Genomic DNA, 18,836 nt, shown 5'->3' on the forward strand with positions numbered 1-18,836 from the left:
TCAATACACACATTTTTTAAAAAGCTTGTCTTAGTATTACCAGGGAGCTGGAAGTGAAGCGAGACTAACGATCCTACTCTGCTTCTTTATGTACCATCCCATTATTTCTTTATTCTCCTACCATTCATGCTTACCTGGCTGAAGAGATGTCCTAGGATCATCTCAGAAATGGAGGATGTGAGGCCGGTAAGCTTAAGAAAAAAAAAGCATATGATTAGAGGACAAATAGAGAATTATTCTGAAAGGGCAAAACTGGTAGTCCTCAACTTATGAACACAATTGAGCCCAAAATTTATACTACTAAGTGAGAAATTTGTTAAATGAGTTTTGCCCCATTTTATGACTTTTCTTGCCACATTTGTTATGTGAATCACTGCAGTTGTTAAATTAGTAACATGGTTAAGTGAATCTGGTTTCCCCATTGATTTTGCTTGTCAGAAGGTCGCAAAAGGGGAACACATGATTCCAGGACACCGCAACTGTCATAAATGTGAGTCAGTTGTCAAGCATCCGAATGTAAATCACATCACTATGGGGATGCTGCAATGGTCATAAGTGTGAAAAGTGGTTAAGTCACTTTTTTCAGTGCTGTTGTTCACTTTGAACGGTCACTAAACAAACTGTTGTAGGTCAAGAACTATCTGTACAAGAGGAAAAGCTGAAGGTCTTTGAAATTAAAGTCATTGATTTATGCCTTATGCTCAAGACTAGAAGTTGTTTAATTTATAGGCCACCCATCTTGCTTCAAGAATGACTCAGAGGTTGATCCTGCCAGTACAGAAAAAGGTGCTTTTGAATATAGACAAACTCTATTTTGTTGTACTTTTTAGTTATTTTTGAACTCCCTGCAATACAGAAATTGTCCTTTAGATATTTTTTTCTACTTCCGTACTTTCTAATTTATTTATTTATTTTGCTGTGTCTCTCAAAAAGTTGGGAAACAAGATCAGAATAATGTATGGTTCATTTGCCTAGATGTTAGGAGATTTGCTTTTATGAAGGGCAATGGATTGGAGGTTTAGATTTAAGAAATAATGAAGTATGTATGAGAAATCTATCAATTTTGTTTGCATGTTTTTAAATCAACTAATAATGGTTGGAGGGAGTAACTAGGAACTGCTCCATTCACTGTCCACTCACCAAGAAACTGTTATGGAGAGTCAGAGATGAGCATTTAAATGGTTTAACCTAAGAAGCCATCATATTACTTGATGAAATGCTAACCTCACCATATATCCCTATGAGAAAACAATAAACTATTTTTAGTCTCTAAATCCCAGCAGCAAACTGACACATGCACATGAACAAAATTGCTGACCTTCTCTTGAAGCTATATGGGCAACATATTATACTGATGATTGTACTGATACCACAATTTTTGCAAAAGTATGACAGACATACATATAGGTGTTTCAGATCCTGGACAAAATATCTTTTAGAGAATAAATGAAAAATAGCAAGAAAGTACAAAGATTTTGGAAGTAGCAGGTTGCCCTTCACTGCTTTAAAACAAAGACTGATAGTCATTTTAATTACTTGCTATAACAGAATCCTGCATACAGTTTGTTGGCAGAGAGCTATGAGCATCTTCCTCAGTCTTACCTTATGAGCAGCCCAATCCATCCAGCCCTTGGCATTGGGGTCAATGTTGATCAGAACCAATCCCTCCACAGTGTCTGCATGGGAGAGCTGTGGGAAAATAAGAATAAGAAATAAGCATAAACATGATGATACTTTAATTGCAATAGCACAGCTCAAGCATATTTTAGGGTAATTTATCACATTCCTCATGTATACTTTCAGACCTGCCCAAAATATACAGTAGAAGTAGACTATAGAAAGAGATGTATCATTCAGTTTGCATGGTCCGTATCCATGTCGAAACTTCAATGTACATTGGCTATGTTCACATAACATGCTTAACCTCATTATTGAATTAATCCACTTTCTATGTTGAACCACAAGCTCATCAAATGGCCTTACACCATCTGCTAGCCACATTTATTGAAAACATTAAGGTTACATATAATAAATACCAAAGCCCAACAAAATGAACATGTTGGGAAAAGAACTAACACAGTATTGCTAAATTTGGATTATTGTCATGAGATTTATCTACTGATCAGAGAAAGGATATTATAATATGGAAAAAAGTACTAGAATGACTAGTGGTGTAAAATACATTGGGTTATTGTAGGAGATGACAAGGCTGAGCCAGAGGGAGGGTTAACGTTAACAATATTTGGATTACAAAAGACTTTTGTGGGGTATATGATCAGACAGGGATTTACCAAGCTAAACGTTGTGCAATTGCAAAAATAACAGCTGATATGAATTCTTGGTGTAAAAACATATATTTTTAGAACCCCCCAACCAAAAAAATTGCAAAAAATAATTTTTACCCCATTAAATGACATGCCCTACTATAGGAGTTGGCGTTCATCTCTGTTTCAAGTCATTGAGCCAGTGAGGTCACATAGCCAGCATGATGTCATGGAGCAATGTTTCCTCCACACCGAAGTGTGTACTATTTATCGAAAGGTTTTGCATGCTTTCGAACTGCTAGGTGGGCAGGAGCTGGGGTGAGGATAGGAGCTCACCCAGTTCGTTGGATCTCAAACATGGGAAGCTGGCTTTCCACTGACAAGTCCAATGTCTTAAATCACTGAGCCATCGCACCACCCAAAAAAACCCCTAAAAAACTATACTAAAAAGAAAATGGAAATACTTTTTCATAGACATGAGACCATATGAAACAGATCAATTGAAGATTCAGCATGGACAAAAGGAAGCACTGTTGGTTTATTTCAGAGAAAGTGTACAGTAATTACAGTACATTACATACAGTAGAATGCAACCACACAGGAGGCAGTGTGGCTGCCAGTTTAGAATAGGGGACTTTGGTTACTATGATTGGCGCCATCACAGAAAGCAACTAAGCGAATTTTTTAAAAAAAGTATTAAAGGAGATGGAGAAAGGAAAAGCCAACCAAGGATTGTGGTCTATGATAATCAAACCTCCTTAAGTCTCGAAATGATATAGATGTTCAGCAGAAGATATGTTATTATCAGTTACCAGAAGCAACTTGAGACTTGGGTTAGGCAGAAGATAAAGCATTTGCTGTACCTTTGATACAGCACTACTCTTTCTGCTTTTTGGTTTTGACAGGGAAAATTCTACAACTAGATCAGTTTTTCCAACTCTCTTCCCTACTATGCACACCAATTATCAACACTGTTTTATTGCAACAACATTTATATATAGGGAAGGCAATGTTAAGTGAATCAAATTAGGACTGGGGCAACCTAGTTTCACATATATCCCACTTAATCATGAAACTCAATATGTACTCTAGCTTAAAAGGTTGTTATGTATTTTTTCAGGTGAAGAATTATGCATGCCAGCTCAAGAAGAACATAAAAGATAATTGGAGAGATATATGTTTTATTCCTGAGGAGAACTATAGTACTTAATCTGATTCAGACCAAAAATTGGATTTACATCAAACCAGTCAGTCCTAGAGGAGATCAACCCTGGCTGCTCTTTAGAAGGCCAGATCCTGAAGTTGAAACTCAAGTACTTTGGCCACCTAAGGAAGGACTCATTGGAGAAGAGCCTAATGCTGGGAAAGATTGAGGGCAATAGAAGAAGGAGACAACAGAGAATGGGGTGGCTGGATGGAGTCACTGAAGCAGTAGGCGTGAGCTTAAATGGACTCCAGAAGACGGTAGAGGACAGGAAGGCCTGGAGGAACGTTGTCCATGGGGCCATGGTGGGTTGGACACGACTTCGCAACTAACAACAACATCATTAAACTATGGTTTGTTAAATAAGTTTGAGAAGCTGGGCTTTACACATCAAGCTTACCTATAAAACATGATATAGTTTTATATAACCACATTTTGATAAGATGGCAAATTTAACCACTGAATTCAAGCTTTAGTTTCTGGCTTTGCAACCCATTTTTAGGGACACCCACAGGAGAAATAAGATTCAGTTGCTATCTTTGCTGTTTTCATGCTTCTTGAGGATTCTCCTGGATTTGTTCTCCTAAGCCAGTGGTGGTGAACCTATGGCACGGGTGCCAGAGGTGGCACTCGGAATCCTCTCTGTGGGCACACGTGCCGTTGCTCCAGCCTTGCCTCCCCCCCACGACCCCCTCTTCTCCAGCAGCCCCCTGAAGGAGATTCACCCCTGAGCGTGGCCCATGTGGAGCAGCGCAGCCAAGGACATGCAGCCAGGCAGCGTAGACAAGATTCTGCCCTCACACCCCATTGTGCCCAGCATAGGACGTGACTGCCATAGCGCTGCTGGGCTGCCTAGGCAATCTGCAGCGGGCCTTGGAGGCGATGAGTGGCCCTGTGGGCAGGTGGGGTGGGGAATGGGGGCAGGGCAGGGGGTGGAATGGGGTGGGGCCAGTTTTTGGGCACTTGGTCTCTAAAAGGTTCGCCATCACTGTCCTAAGCACTGCAAGACAAGGCAATACCTCTCTAGCTGACCTGTCGGAATACCACACAGTTCAAACAACTAAAACCTCACTGTGGATTGTTTTCCCCCATAATACTGTTATGGATAGGAACCCAGAAGCCAGCCACTCAGAGGCCTGATTTGCTTGTGACTTTCAGAGATGATCAAGTCACCCTGACTTAAGGATCTGACCATGCCCCTTTGGCATGCAGAACTTGTTTGCCTGCATGACAGATGCTAGGCCCCAATCTACTTACACTGTAGCGTGCCAAGATATAGGCTCCAGCTCCAACTCCAATTCCAATGATGCTGGTGAAGCTGTGGAAAAGAAAAATGAAATAGCAAAGGGCAGTGGAACAGGGGCTACCTTAGCAGCTTTGATTCTTCAATGAGGTTCAGGTGGAGCAACCACTCCCAAAATTTGTTTTGGACTTGCTGATTTTGTACTTTTTTTAGTGGTACTGATTGCAGTTTGAAATGTTACAGGTTGCACTTTTTCTTCTTGTGCAATTTTAGTGCCACTGTTTACATTTTTCCTTACTCTTTCCTATTACCTATATTTATTTCTTTATATAGTAAGGGTTAGCATCTACAGCCCGAGAAACTTCATGGCTGCAGGTTTTTTTTTTTTTTTTTTTTGGCTGCTTCAGATACCCATTTATCAGGCATCATTCAATTTCAGTCATTCTGAAATAAACAAGTATAACATAAGCCCTAAAATAGATTTATCAGTGTTTTTTTAAAAAAATAGCTCTCCATTAAGAAAAAAGAAACTGCAGTCTTACCTGTAAGTGTAATTACTCAATCCCTTTAAATACCTATTTAGACATGGAGTTCATCATGACAACTTAGTCCATAATCATCAGGTTTTAAGATGCCCCTAAACCCATCTTCTAATAAATTACTATATCTGCATTTCACAAGCAGTAAAATACCAGCTGGTAGGGCTAGGCAATGCTTCAAAGAATGAACATAGCATCTGTCATCAGCTCTTTAAAGTAGCCATCTTTTTTCCCAAAATTGTTCAGTTGCCCTTTGCAGCTGCTATGTGATCTCAGATAAGAAGACAGAGAATATAGTATTCTAAATAGCTATGGACAGGTATTATGTTTTCACATTCTTCAAAGAAACATTTTGGAATTAAATTCAAAGCAAGACTTCCTTTCCTGTCCTGACAGACACATGTCACATCTTCCTCCCCAGACTCACTTAACATATTGCAAGATGCAGGGGATCATGTCAGCCAGCTGGTCCAAAGAAGGATACTGATACCTAGAAAAGGAGGAGAGAATAGGGGCTGCATTAGATAGCTTGATTCCCTTCGCACCCAACACTGCAGGTGAGGCAGGAATGGAGGCTGCAAGGCTCACCCCAGAGGGAAGGCCGGGGCCCCCTCCTCCATGCCAGGTGCGTCCACATGTATCACCACGAAGTTCTTTATGATCTCTTGCATGTCCTCATAGTGGAAGAGAGTGTCGAAGCACGAATGATCTGGGGTGGGGGTGGGGATGAGGAGACAGAAGAAGGGGTGTCAGGCTGCAGAAGGGCATTAGAAGGGCCATCAGAAGGGCAAGGCCTAATAAAACAGGGACAGCCCTACTGGGAAGTAGGCAGTAGCCATAGTTTCCTGGTTGCCAATCAGTGTGCCACTATGATATTTTGCTTCACAAGGCAGTCCTATGCATGTTTATTGAGAAATACAATCTCTAATATTCAGCAACATCTAGGAAGTATGGAAAGGGCTTCAGTATTGGCCATAAACACATCTCACAAGAAAGCAAAGCATTCAGAGACTAGATAAATCTGAATTAGGGACCTTCCATGCCTCCATGTAGGAAAAACGGAAGAAGGGAAGCTAAAGGGTTGATTCAACCAAATGGGTGGAGGAAGAACTGCAGAACAGGCTGCAAATCACACTGAAAATATAAAAATATTTTTAAAATGTCATCTCAGAGTTTGAATTTGGAATCTTTTAATTTTAAAGGGTAAATACATTTTTTTAAAAATAGCAAAAAATCAGTACTTTTGTGATGGAGCGACATTTTCTAAACTTGAGGTCTTTCAGAAATGGTGCAATTGAATTTTAAGAGATGCCCGAACACATGGTATCGGACAGAAGAAAATTGGTGTAAGAATTGGTGTTTTCTTTTTGACTTAGAATTGCACTTTTGGTTAGGACAGCAAAACTGTTACCTTTCTGTAACTCTTTTCTGCCACTTAGTGACTATCTGGTCTTTTGTAATTCAGATCTGGTATTGCTAATTTTGAGTGGAGGCTATGAAAGGGTCAAAAAAACTCAATAAATCAGCAAACACATGTTGTGATGATTTTAACTCTTTGATTGTGGAAGGAATGCTATAAATGCCATAAAAATGTACATGTAATTCTTGCAACAATCCTGTGAGAGACACACTACTATCTCTATTTTCCAAAGACAGAATTACGTGTTTGACTCCACATTATACTTGCCTTAATGATAACTGCTCCAAACCTCTGCTGGGAAATTGAACACTACTTAACCCACATGCAAAAATAGCCAGACAGAATAAAAATATTATGTATGGTAGAGAAAGAACAGCTAATTTCCTTCGTCTCCTGTTTACCTCTTTTATTAAGTGGCTAATTTCTTCTAGCGGTTGCAAGGAGGAGAAAAAGGAGAATGGAAAATTAGCTGTGAGATAAGGAGTGATAACTAAGGAGGAAATTCAACCAGCAGCACTTCATTCTTTTTCCTTAATATCTCTACATTTTACTGCTTGCTGCTGGAAGAATTTTTGCAGTATGCAGTAGACAGAGCTTTGGAGAGGCATGCAGGGAGGCAGACTCAGGATCATCTACATACTATCCTCATTCAAAGATCATCAAGCAGTCAGATCTGGAAATCTGGACTGTTACTAAGGGCTAGTTCATAAAGGCAGAGGTAGGTTTGTCTGAGTGGGAATATAAACAGAGGGCAGAAGAAAGTTGAACATTATCCATAGATCAGAGGAAAGCAGAATAATCTCATATAGGGCTACAGAGCCTTCCTTCCTTCCTTCCTTCCCTACTTTTGCAGCCTAGATTTGATAGTTTAGTCTGGAGGATAAGATTACAGCATGTCAGCAAGGGCCTCCAAATCCCAGTTCTTTAACAACAACAAAAAAGTACCGTATATGCCGGCGTATTAGGTGACCCGGCGTATAAGACAACCCCTGTCTTTGGCGCCAAGTCGCATTCCTAGAACGTCGTCTTATACGCCGGAAACTACCAGTATTTCCGGCGTATAAGACGACCCCCGTCTTTGGCACCGATTTTAATGCTTGCGGAAGTCACCTTATACGCCGGCATATACGGTATTCCAATCATCACATTCCCCAATTTGTAATAATTCAGATATATATTTGTATTTGTATATATCAGTGATGGCAAACCTTTTAGAGACTGAGTGCCCAAAAACTGCCCCACCCGCTCTGCCCCCACTATGCCCCGCCCCACCCAACTGCAGGACCACCCACCACCTCCACAGTCTGTTGTAGATCACCCAGGTGGCCCGGCAGCGTCATAACAGTCATCCCCTCTGCCTGCGCCCTGCAGCATCATCTACGCGTGACAGGGCGCGAGGGTGGAGTCTTGTCCCTGCTGCCATGTGCTTGGCTGTGCTGCTCCATGTGGGCCGTGCCCGGGGGCAACTCTCAGCCAAGGGGGGGGCTGCTGGTGGGGAGGGGCCATGAGGGGAGGCAGGATTGGGGTGACGGTGCGCATGCCCACAGAGAGGGCTCCGAGTGCCACCTCTGGCACGCATGCCATAGGTTCGCCACCACTGGTATATACCGTATAAGTCATGTCAATATGTAGGTCATAAACTGCAAAAGAACTTATTTTCCATTTCCATTCTTTTCCCTCACTACCACTAGGAATTGTGATTTAATTGAGCTTTTAATAAAACACACAAACACTGCATGTATATATACATACATAAGTTTCTGATCTTGCCAAATGAGAAATTCTTGGGATTTTTCCAGAACAATAAGACCTTTTTAAGGCTGCATGAGTTTAATTGAAGTTCTATATACTCTCTTGGTGAATTCTGTTAATTGTGAAACTCTCTTGTTTCCCACCATCCACAGCCCCAACCAAGAGGATGTTCTGATCTTACGATTTTGTCCCACATCATGATAGGTGAGGATGGCTGGACGTTTGGGCTTGGGTGTTCCATGGATGGTGATGGTCACAACCCCATAAGGTGTCTCCACTGTGTGTTTCTGTAGAAGAAGAAGAGAGACTAAGATGAACAAATGAAAGATTGTAAATATCCTAGCCTAGTGTGAGTAATTGCAATGAGGATAATCCTGAATTCATAGAAAGGGAAGTTAAATTGAGAGGGCTGGCGAGACCTTCAGGCAACATCTTCAAGTATTTGGGAAAACTTTCATGTTCACAAGCACTCACTCTGCGATGTGGAATCTGACAAATTAGGATGCTCCAAATTCTATGTAAATGAAGCTTGTATGCATTTATACACACAAACAAAAAATTGTTCCTATGGAGCCCAGCTTCAACCATAGCTTTTCCATATAAGAAGCCCAAACAACATGCTGGGGGAAAAAGCCCTTTGGAGCCAAAAGACAACAAAGAACTGGCAGAAGTTCAAACATTACTTAGGGTCAAGTCAGTTATGTATGTGAGGCTAGGTAAACATAGTGTCTGCATAAAAAAGAAGCCATTACTGTACACAAATGTAAAAAAAAAATCCTGACTTTTGCAGATTAGTTAGTTTATTTTGCAAAATGTATTCTGCTTATTCATATAACATCTGCCTCCTTCCAATTGCTCAGTCTAGTTAAATTGCTAGAAAAAAAGCAAAACAACTTACCATGGAATACCTCTGTATCTTTAATTAAAGTTTATTTTTTTAAAAAAAACATGTTGAAGGGAAGTTCTCATAGCACAGATAAAAGACAGATTATCCCCCTTCCATGAGCTGCGTATTGTCCTGTTATCTACATGGCAGCTGAAAAACTGGTATCTCTCTTCCTGCTTCCCTCTCACCATTTATATTTCCAGCTTTAAAGAATGGAACCTTGGTTCCAGAAGCCTCTCTTTTAATGAAAAACTATTAATGTTGGAATGCTGTATCCTCACTGAAAACAACCACATCAATATTGTAGCTGTATATCTCTATTTTGACAGGGTTTTTTTGACTAAAAGTGATTCTCAACCTCAGCAACTTTAAGATGTGGGGATTTCAACCCTCGGGATACTATGGTAAAAAGTCATATTTGTTACTAAGTTTTATGGATCCTGATAGCTTGTTGTCCGCTTATTCCTACTTGGAGTTTAGCTCAAGGCTCTTATGCCAGTTTTCACCCTTCAATATAAACATTACATTTATAACATATAAATATAATCTATAATTGTAAAACCTATCTTGAAAATACTGTGTTCTGAAGGACTTGGTAGGTTAGAAAGTGTGATTTTCAGAACAAGCCTTGCTTGACATTTGTCAACTGTAATGTTAGTTGTCTATTCTACCACATTTTAGAACAAGTGTTCAATTCATCACAGAGAACACACTATCTCCACCTTGTAGTTTTCATAATGCCCAGAGAAGGACTTGGGTCAATAATGAAAAACAATCAAGTTCTATTTTGTTTTGCTTTAAGTTCATTGTTTTATTCTCCCAGCCCTTCCTGCTAAGATTTTTTCTGATGGCACACAAGTGAGCTCAATGTGTTCAAAAGCAACCAGAGAAGCAGGGAAGGGCTGTGCTATCTGGCACCCACAGATATTTCTTTCCAGAACCAAAATAACACGTCAAGAAAAAGGAGGAAAAGGGGAAATGAGAAAAGCAGCTCAGAAGACAGGTAGCATATTTAGATGTAATAAGTATCTTGAGGAACAGGACCACAAAAGAAAACAAAAAAGGAGTTGGAACTGGTCATTTGAGATGAACAACCTGGGATAAGCTCACCAAATGAAACAATGTGTACTGTGCATTGTGGCTAACTAACTTTGCTTTTTTGTCCCTCTTTTTTAGAAGAGTAGGGTATTATGTAGTGGTTAAGGTATTAGATTAACTGAAGAAATGTAGATTCAAGCTCTCTGTTGACTCTGCTCAATCCAACCTACTCACAGGAAAGGGATAAATTGGCAGTAGGCATGACTTCCCAGAGACAAGCAGAAAATAATGGTTATTATTATAAGGAGAGATTGAATATCTGAGCATAGTTCCATCAAGCCAAATAGGCCACTGCTTATGCATTGTAGGTTGTCAGGCTTGTTGTATCTTAATTATTGCGTACATAGGCAATCTATATCCATTTTTGGATGAATTTGTGCTGGAGGAGAACAACCACATAGTGGAGTATTTCAAGTATTCCCAAGAGAAGAACTCATATTTGCATATTTGGCCCAACCCTGTATATATTTGTCCCATTTTCTAATAATTAAGATGTACAAGCAGGTTCTGAAACTTCTGAAATGGTCTACAATTCCTGCTTGACGTGGTAATAAACAGCAATTTTAATTAATTTGGCTACATAGACAACTTTCTGGTATGACACTTAATGGTGCCCTGCAGCACAGTTTGTCCAACATCAAGAGAAGATCAAAGTAAGGAGTCTGTATATTTATATCTACAACACAACCCACATGGGCACATAACAATATTCATGACTGTAAACTTACAGGCAGACACCCTCCCCTCCGGAATTTTTAAAAATATGTCAATAGTGTTCCTTTTGATCGGTCAGTTATTCCTTTAGTTTAATCTGAACAAGAACGCTCAAAGAGATAAAAACTGGAACCCATAATGTATAGCAGTGAGAAAAGTTGCAGTTCTAACATTCTGTCTCTTTTAAAAAGTACAAGAGGCCCATTCCCACCTAATGGCCTGTCCATTTATGAAAACTTGCATCTCTACAAGCAGTTTTGTCTTAGTTTCAGCAGTCATTTAGGTGACAGGTGAAAAACCGCTCCATGTTGACATGAGTATTTACAAAGTTATTTATCTTGCCTTCCTTTGGATGCTGTTATATCAGCTACTGTTAGAGGACTGAAGTGTAATCTAATCTTGGATTGTTTTATAGCCTCTCCTGCAGTCTGCTTTATCAGCTGTAGTTTTTATTACTTTTGTAGCAATTCTAGATGAGTAGCCTTAGAGCTGGTGACAGTTTGGCAGGGGCCATGGCAGCCCTTCTGCGTGGGTTCATCAGGTCCACTTCCCCACAAATAGAAAAGCCAGATAGGAGCAAAATTAGTGAGGCTGGTAAAGGGCCTCTGTCTCCATAGCAAAAGGTGGTCTGCCAGCAATTCTAACAGTCACTCCTTCTTTCTTCTTCCTTTGCTAAAACAAGCATCAACAGAGGCAAAAGGATGCAGCCAGTTTTGCTAGCAAGCACTACTGAAGTTGCCTAAATTATTTAATTCCACCCATAGGGATGTTCACAGGGCAAGTCAAAAATAAAAAAGTCAAGACAATAGCCACCATTGTGTGGTTTTGACTTTTTTTAAACAGCCACCCTTTCCCTCCTCTAAGAATGCCTCTGTCTACCCAAGGTGCAACTGAGTTTCCAAAAGAGTCCTTTTCAATCTTTGAAACATGGTGGGGAATTAAAAGAATGCCACGGCAGTAACCCTGTTTGGCTTGGCTTGTTCCTGCGCTTTTCTTCAGAATGGAAGGCTGATCCTAAGTAAATACCCAAAGCCAACACTAAGCTTCATTGCCATTTTGGAGGGAGGCCATAATCGACTTCTTGCACAGTATCGTCACACTTAAACAAAACCGACGGGAGAGAAATTCAAATTTTGTGCTCTATTCTAACCTTTCCCCCTTTTTCCCCATCCAAATCCTAATTATGTTTTCTCCAAACTCTTTTCCTTCGTTAATTGTTTCCTCATTTTTTTCTTCTTTCCCCAACTAGCTGTTAACATTCTGGAGCTCCCAAATACACTTAGTTTTCAGTTTAGCTGTTTTGGAGAATTTGTGTACATGCTTAGATTTGCTTATTATTTGCTTTGTCTCCAGACCTAAAATGAAATTGCTATCGCTATATTTTTTTTTGCTAGCTCTCAGCAGCAAAAATTTTATTGTCTGAGGAATGATAAATAAAACTAAATGTGCAGCTGACTGAACAGGACTGGAACAGCTGGTAAGCTTGGGGGCCAAGTCTCCTGGATTCACCCACGAGTTCAGGGGATGGAATGCGAATGTAAGAGGGCCAAGAAGTTCAAAGTAACAAGCAATTTGCTTGGTAAAGCCAGGGCAGACAAGGGTCTAAAGCTCAGTCTTCTAGTTTGGAGCATGGGCTTGGCTCACCTCACAGGAGGTCAGATGATATAGTAAAACTTTTGCAACAAGAAAGAGAAATTGCTAATTGGTATCCAAAGTAGGCAAAAGGTTTTCTTGTCCTCTTTTTTTTTTAAAAAAAACAAAACCCTCTGTTTTGTCATATAACCTTACTGTAACCCTGTAGGCAAATATTCCTATTTTGTAAACATGGGGGAAGAGAGTCCACATGATAAATTCAAGTCCAGTCAAGGGGTTCATGACTAAGCAATTATTTCTCTAGGTGCATGACAGGCAGGCATTGCAACAGGTACATGATGGTGCAATAGAATGGCTAATGGACCGATAAACAGCTCAGTCTGCTCCTATGCCTTTCAAAGCTGCTTAATATTCAGGGATAAAGGGAACTGATAAGCATAACTTTGTGCGGGTGTCCACGACAGTACAAAGGCAAGGGTGTTTGGAACATTTGGCAACCCCATTACATAATAATGAACAAAGCTGCTAGGGTTGAAATTCATGATACTTCTTAAGATCATACCATAAAGCAAGAAAGTTAACTTCCTATTCTCTGGCCAATAAGGTAGATGGCCTGGAAGTGTAGTAGTTGAAATGGTACAATTGGAACAAAGCACAGAGAGTTTTTGACTTACAATCATTAGTTTAACTATTTGAAAAAAGGGCCTTACAACTGTTCTCATGCTTTAGGCTGTCAGAACATGCTCATAGTCATGTGATCAAAATTTAGGTGCATGGCTACCAGATTTACAATGAGTTGCAGTGTCCCAGGATCATGCGAACAACATTTGTGATCTTCCCAGCTGGCTTCCAACAAGCAAAGTCAATGGGGGAAGCCAGATTTACTTAACGATTGTGTGGTTCACTTTATAAATGCAGTGATTTTGCTTAGTCATGGCAAAAAAGTCATAAAATTGGGCATGGCGCACTTACCAGCCACCTTGCTTTATCAATGGAAAATTTGGGCCCAAATGTGGTTGTAATTCGAGGACTACCTGTATACTACAATGTGACAACAGCAAATAAGAAGTAGGCTGCTTAAAGCTAGGAATTCTGTGGAGAATTGTTACTTCAGTTTGGTTTGTCTAGCAAGCTTTTGTATAATGCAAAATGGGTCAATTTGGGGGAAAGGCAAAGCTCCTGGTAGGGCAACCACATTGCTATAGGAGGTCTTTGAATTTTTAGGAAGGGAAAGCCTCATTTGAAACCACAGAAAGCTGTTATAAGTCTGTGGATAGCTTAAAAAAGTGTGGTAAGCCATGATTTGCAGAACAAGCCACTAATAACTAGGTTCACACCTCACACTAAACCATAAATCATAGCTTATAAACCTCAATATCTAGGTTCACATAACAATCCATTCCAAAACTAATAAATCACATTATGCCAAGTATGATATTTGAACCAACCAAGACGGAGAAGACCTGGGTCTAAATAGCATAAATGGTAGGAAATATGATAAACTAAAACAGTCTCTGCCATAGTTAACCTCATATTTGCTGCTTATCCATCTGCTTTCATACAGCTCAATTATAAAACTGGCGAACTGTTTAAGACCCAGGCCTTTAATTCTGCTTCCAATTTAGAAGGAGAGATTAGAATTTCTGATTTATTATTTATATAAAAGCTTTATGTAGCCACCCATCTTAAGCAGCTCTGGGCTCATCTTGGATTGATGGCAACTAATCTATGAACTCTATATCTCCCAGTCTATGATGCATGATAGCTTGCAATAGATAGTTTCCCTACAGTTACCATTTTCAGTTTGGTTAAAAACCAAGCAAACGCCAGTGCAGACCTCCCAACTATTTTGCTCATCTTGGAACAGATAATATTGATTTGATGGAGCATAAAGCAATTTTCTTAGCACAAAGACAAAGCTATGCGGAAAACCTTGTTGTTGGCTCTTTCGCAAAAGTGTCTTGCCAGAAAAAAAGTGACTGTTCTAAAAATGTTCCTGATTTGTAATCTCTGTTCCAGGAATATCTCCTGCTGAACAAAGAAGTCACTGCTTTTGTTGAGTTTACCCAGACGGGTTGCACTTCTCTCTTCCAGTACAAATAAGGAGGAAAAACCCTTTGGTTACATCTTCCCCACTTTCTCCCTCCCTATGGGGAATCAGCCATTACAATTTATCTAGCTGACAACAATTTTCTCTTTCCTTGCAAATACCAGGCTGGGGAAAGATAGACTTATGCAATTTGTCCTTCAAGAAAGCAGGTGATAGCTGTACTATTGGGTCTACCTGTATCCATTTTCTTGTTCAATTGTGGAAGAAGACCAGAAAGAATGGACACTGATAGATCATTTTGCCTCTTCTGAAGTTAGAAGTTCCTGCAAGCCAAAGGGAGGAGGGAAGGCATGGGTTCTGCCCTTTTGAGTAAAATGGAAAGGATGGCATGGTAGTATTACCTGGCCATATTCCTGTAGAAGTTTGTCTGTTATCAGTTCAGCATCCTAGAACACAGAGGAAGAAATGGGGAAAGGGAAGAGACAGACAGGGGGCAAGAAGGTAGCAAGTAAGAGGAAAAAGAATCAGTTATGGGGAAGGGGGGGGGGAAGCAGAGCGTGCAGCCTTTTTGTCATTGGTTGGCAACCTTAAAAAAAAAAACCCAGCATGGGTTGCAAGCAGCAAATAAATTCATTAGAAAGCAGTTGCACCGCAGAGCTGCAGCAAATGGATCCAAGAACTTGCATGTTCCAGTTTATGTTTTTAACAACTTGCTCAATGGAGGAGGCCAAATGCTTGCTATTGGCAAAGAGGAAAACCTGCTTGTTTTCATTCTTTGTGAAGCTTGTATGACTACAGACCAACTGCACATAAAAATACAATGCATTTTATCTCGAGTAAACTGTTGTCTTTGTAGCACCTTGCCTGGTTTAAAGTTTTGGCAAATTCAAAAGCTTGCATAGTTTTTGTTGCCCTTCTTGTATGGATTTTGGACTTTATTTTTTTCTCTCTCCTGAACCAACACAGCTGTCTTTGTTTTTTCTGGGCAAGCTGTGGGTCTGCACTAACTGTTCTCCTAGCTCCATGTCCCATGACATATTGGGAACATCTGCTATTATTAATTACAGTGATGCCCTGGATTCAAGAAACACTGCTGGGAGTGAGTAGTACTAATTCTTATGCAATATTTCTCCTAATGGCTAAATTGCCTTACTTACAATTAGTAGGATGTCTCTGTATATGTGGTGTTCCCCCCCAGAAATGGGGCTACTCCTGTACCTTTAGTAGTTGTATAGGTGTCATAGATCTCAAAATTTGAAACTGAACTAGGAAATTCAAAGTTAGTAATTACAAAAAGGTTTCCTTTGTAACAGCCTGTACAAGAAATTATTAGATGATGATTACAAAGATATCATGCAATATTATATATCATCAAATTCATGATTTGCAGTGTGTGACAAACCTTTTATTTTTAATACAATTCAAGGGCACCTGATGTTATACATAAAACATCTAGTGCCCTCACACTGAGAGGCCTAAATAGAATTAATACTTTTTCTGTCTTAAAAATGCCTCTCCCAGGTAGGTATTTTTGGATAATAGCATAGTTTGTGAAAATTATTCAGCACCTTTCCCATTCAATCACTGAGTTGTTAGGAATGTGGGTTCAGATACCAGATTATAATTTCCTGATTTACTTGCTAGACTATGACATCAGAGATGGAATCTTTAGAAAGCTCAACCTTTCTAAAGATAATGTCTTTCCCGAGACATTTTTGTAATAACAAAGATAGCATTCATGGGAAAAGGAGAAAAGATGTAGCAAGGAAGGCCTGCCTAACATCATCCAAATATCAGGCTCAGATGACTCTCTCAAATCCATCTTTTCTGCAATTCAACAGCCAACATATGCCAAATCTTATAGGCTAATGATAACTAATTTAGTTAGGTTGGCGGTATTGATTTTATCTGGAATTCCCTGTATGGATTATTTTTCATATGTTACTTGTTCCCAATAAAGCTCTTTTCATTTAAAAAGGGAATTGTTTTTCTAAAACCTCCTCTATATATGAGACTGCATGGCCATAACTTGTGTTTCAGAATTGGCACAATGTTTTTTTAAAGTTCCGCAGTGCTGACTTTGGTCAAAGTATCTCCTTTTCTGTTTTGCAGACCCAGATGAATGACTTAGAAGTCCCCAGCTAGACAAATTAGGGCATGTCAGGAAGTTCAGCCTGATTGGTGGCAACTAACTGTAATTATAACTTTTAATAGGGAATCTTTAGAAGAGGGGGTCTGCCAAAGAAGTTTAAATTACCCCTTGTAGTTTGTGCAACTCCAGAAGATTTCAACAGGCTGATCATGTTTCACTTACTGATCTTCCTCAACAGCATTACAATAATGAGCAAAATTTCCACTGTTGAAAATATACAAAGAAAGGCAAGCATGCCTTCCATTTATTTATTATATATTATTGTGCTTATGTTATTTTATGCTGAGAGCTCAAAGAATGGTGTATAACACACTGTGTTCTGGATTTTCACCTTCCTCAACGTTTACTAATTTCAGCCAAGTTTTATTGTATGCCTTCAAAATCCTTGTTCATCTTGCAATCAACCACCATATGATAATTTAAGATATAGATATATCTCTTATCTAAAATCAATTTAAAGCACCTGCTCTATGTGTAGCATGGATAGAGGTTTATGCCACTATTTAAGGATCAAATCTATTCAATGTGCTTTACCAGTAATTATACTAGCATTGATAATGGAGAATGAAGGATGCAGGTTTATTCAGATGTGAAAGAAGTTCCTGCATTTTTCTCAGCTGAATTGAAACTAGAAATTTTCAGAAAATTTGATATGTCCAAAATTTGCTGAAATATTGTCTTATGGAACATGCAGGATCTTTTCCTCCTTTCATTCGTTCCCCTCAATAAGAGGTCTAATTTTTTGCAGGCTCCATTGTTGTCTATAGTTATTTGCTGTTCCCACTGGAAGAACACAGGGCAATTAGAAGATGTCCTTTTTGTCCTTATTATTGTCATTGGCTGAATGCTTTAATACCAAAAAGGAAGTTCCAGGGAAAGTTAAAAGTAGGTCTTGAGGAAGCAGGCCCTGGCAGATTGATTATACTTATTCCTGGCAGTGCCCTTAGCAACTGCTTGGAAAACAACCACCACTTTTCTCCATTGGCTTTGTACTAGTGTCTTCAATAGTCATGATGTGCAAGTCACTGTATATGCATCTAAGGCAGTGTTTCTCAACTTTGGTAACTTGATGTGTGGGTTTCAAAGCCCCCAGCATGCTGGCTGGGGAATTCTGGGAACTGAAATCCATACTTCTTCAAGCTGCCAGAGTTGAGAAACACTGATCTAGGCTGCACAAAGCTTTATCTGCTGAATTTTGTATATCCAAATAGCTGTTAAAGGAACATAAATAGGTCAAGCTGATTCTCCTCTTTCCTAATCAGCTAACAAAAGTATTTCCAAGTAGCTTTTAATCTTTTAATGTTGCATTGAAATAATCTAGGGATATTAGTGTATCATGCTTGATAGGATTCCAGTGATTGTATAAAACCTATACTGTTAGCTTCAAGTTGTGGAAAATTTGTCTCTCTCCAGATGCATACTAAACTATATTGCCTTTTTCACCAACAGGCCTTCTTGGCAGGGACTATAGGTTGTTGAAGTACAGCAATTACAAGAAGATCTCAGGTTCTCTTGTCTCAGCTAAGAATTATATTTAGATATACACTTAATTATAATTTATTACCTACTGCTGTTCTGGAATTAGATACAGGTTTGATCATTCTCCAATAAGAGCTTAACAGCTGTTACATCTTCACTTCTAAGACTTGCAAAGTAAGGATGACCAACAAGTTGTTCTCCAAATATTGCCAAATAGCCATAGACAGCATGACCAGTGATAAGGAATGGTGAGAACTGCAAGCCAACAATATGAAAGAAAAGCATGCACTGTTTATCTTTCTTTTAAAGAGACAAGCATTTGACAATGCATGGATCTGGCCTTAGAAAGTTTGCAACGTGACAGAGGAGTTTTTAGATAGTAGTAAAGGAATTTCTGGCACCTGTATTTTAAAAGGTTGCAGCTCTAAGTAATGGGTAAAAA

At 39.5% G+C, this 18,836-nt stretch overlaps 1 protein-coding gene across 2 annotated transcripts in view; it reads right to left on the bottom strand.

Moving 5' to 3' along the window:
- Positions 1–18,836, bottom strand: part of NDRG2 (NDRG family member 2) — a 45,094-nt gene that overhangs the window by 16,447 nt on the left and 9,811 nt on the right. For both annotated transcript variants that reach the window (XM_039347315.1, XM_039347314.1), the window contains exons 3-9: positions 15,165–15,209; positions 8,604–8,709; positions 5,839–5,959; positions 5,678–5,740; positions 4,726–4,786; positions 1,603–1,689; positions 135–191 (exon numbers count right to left, since the gene is read on the bottom strand). In XM_039347315.1, coding sequence (XP_039203249.1) covers positions 135–191; positions 1,603–1,689; positions 4,726–4,786; positions 5,678–5,740; positions 5,839–5,959; positions 8,604–8,709; positions 15,165–15,209 — 540 coding nt within the window. The remainder of the gene's footprint in view (positions 1–134; positions 192–1,602; positions 1,690–4,725; positions 4,787–5,677; positions 5,741–5,838; positions 5,960–8,603; positions 8,710–15,164; positions 15,210–18,836) is intronic.

This window comes from Crotalus tigris, unplaced genomic scaffold (genome assembly GCF_016545835.1).
Source record: "Crotalus tigris isolate CLP2741 ecotype Arizona unplaced genomic scaffold, ASM1654583v1 scf7180000018058.1502924, whole genome shotgun sequence".
In the NCBI taxonomy this organism is placed as follows: Eukaryota; Metazoa; Chordata; class Lepidosauria; order Squamata; family Viperidae; genus Crotalus; species Crotalus tigris.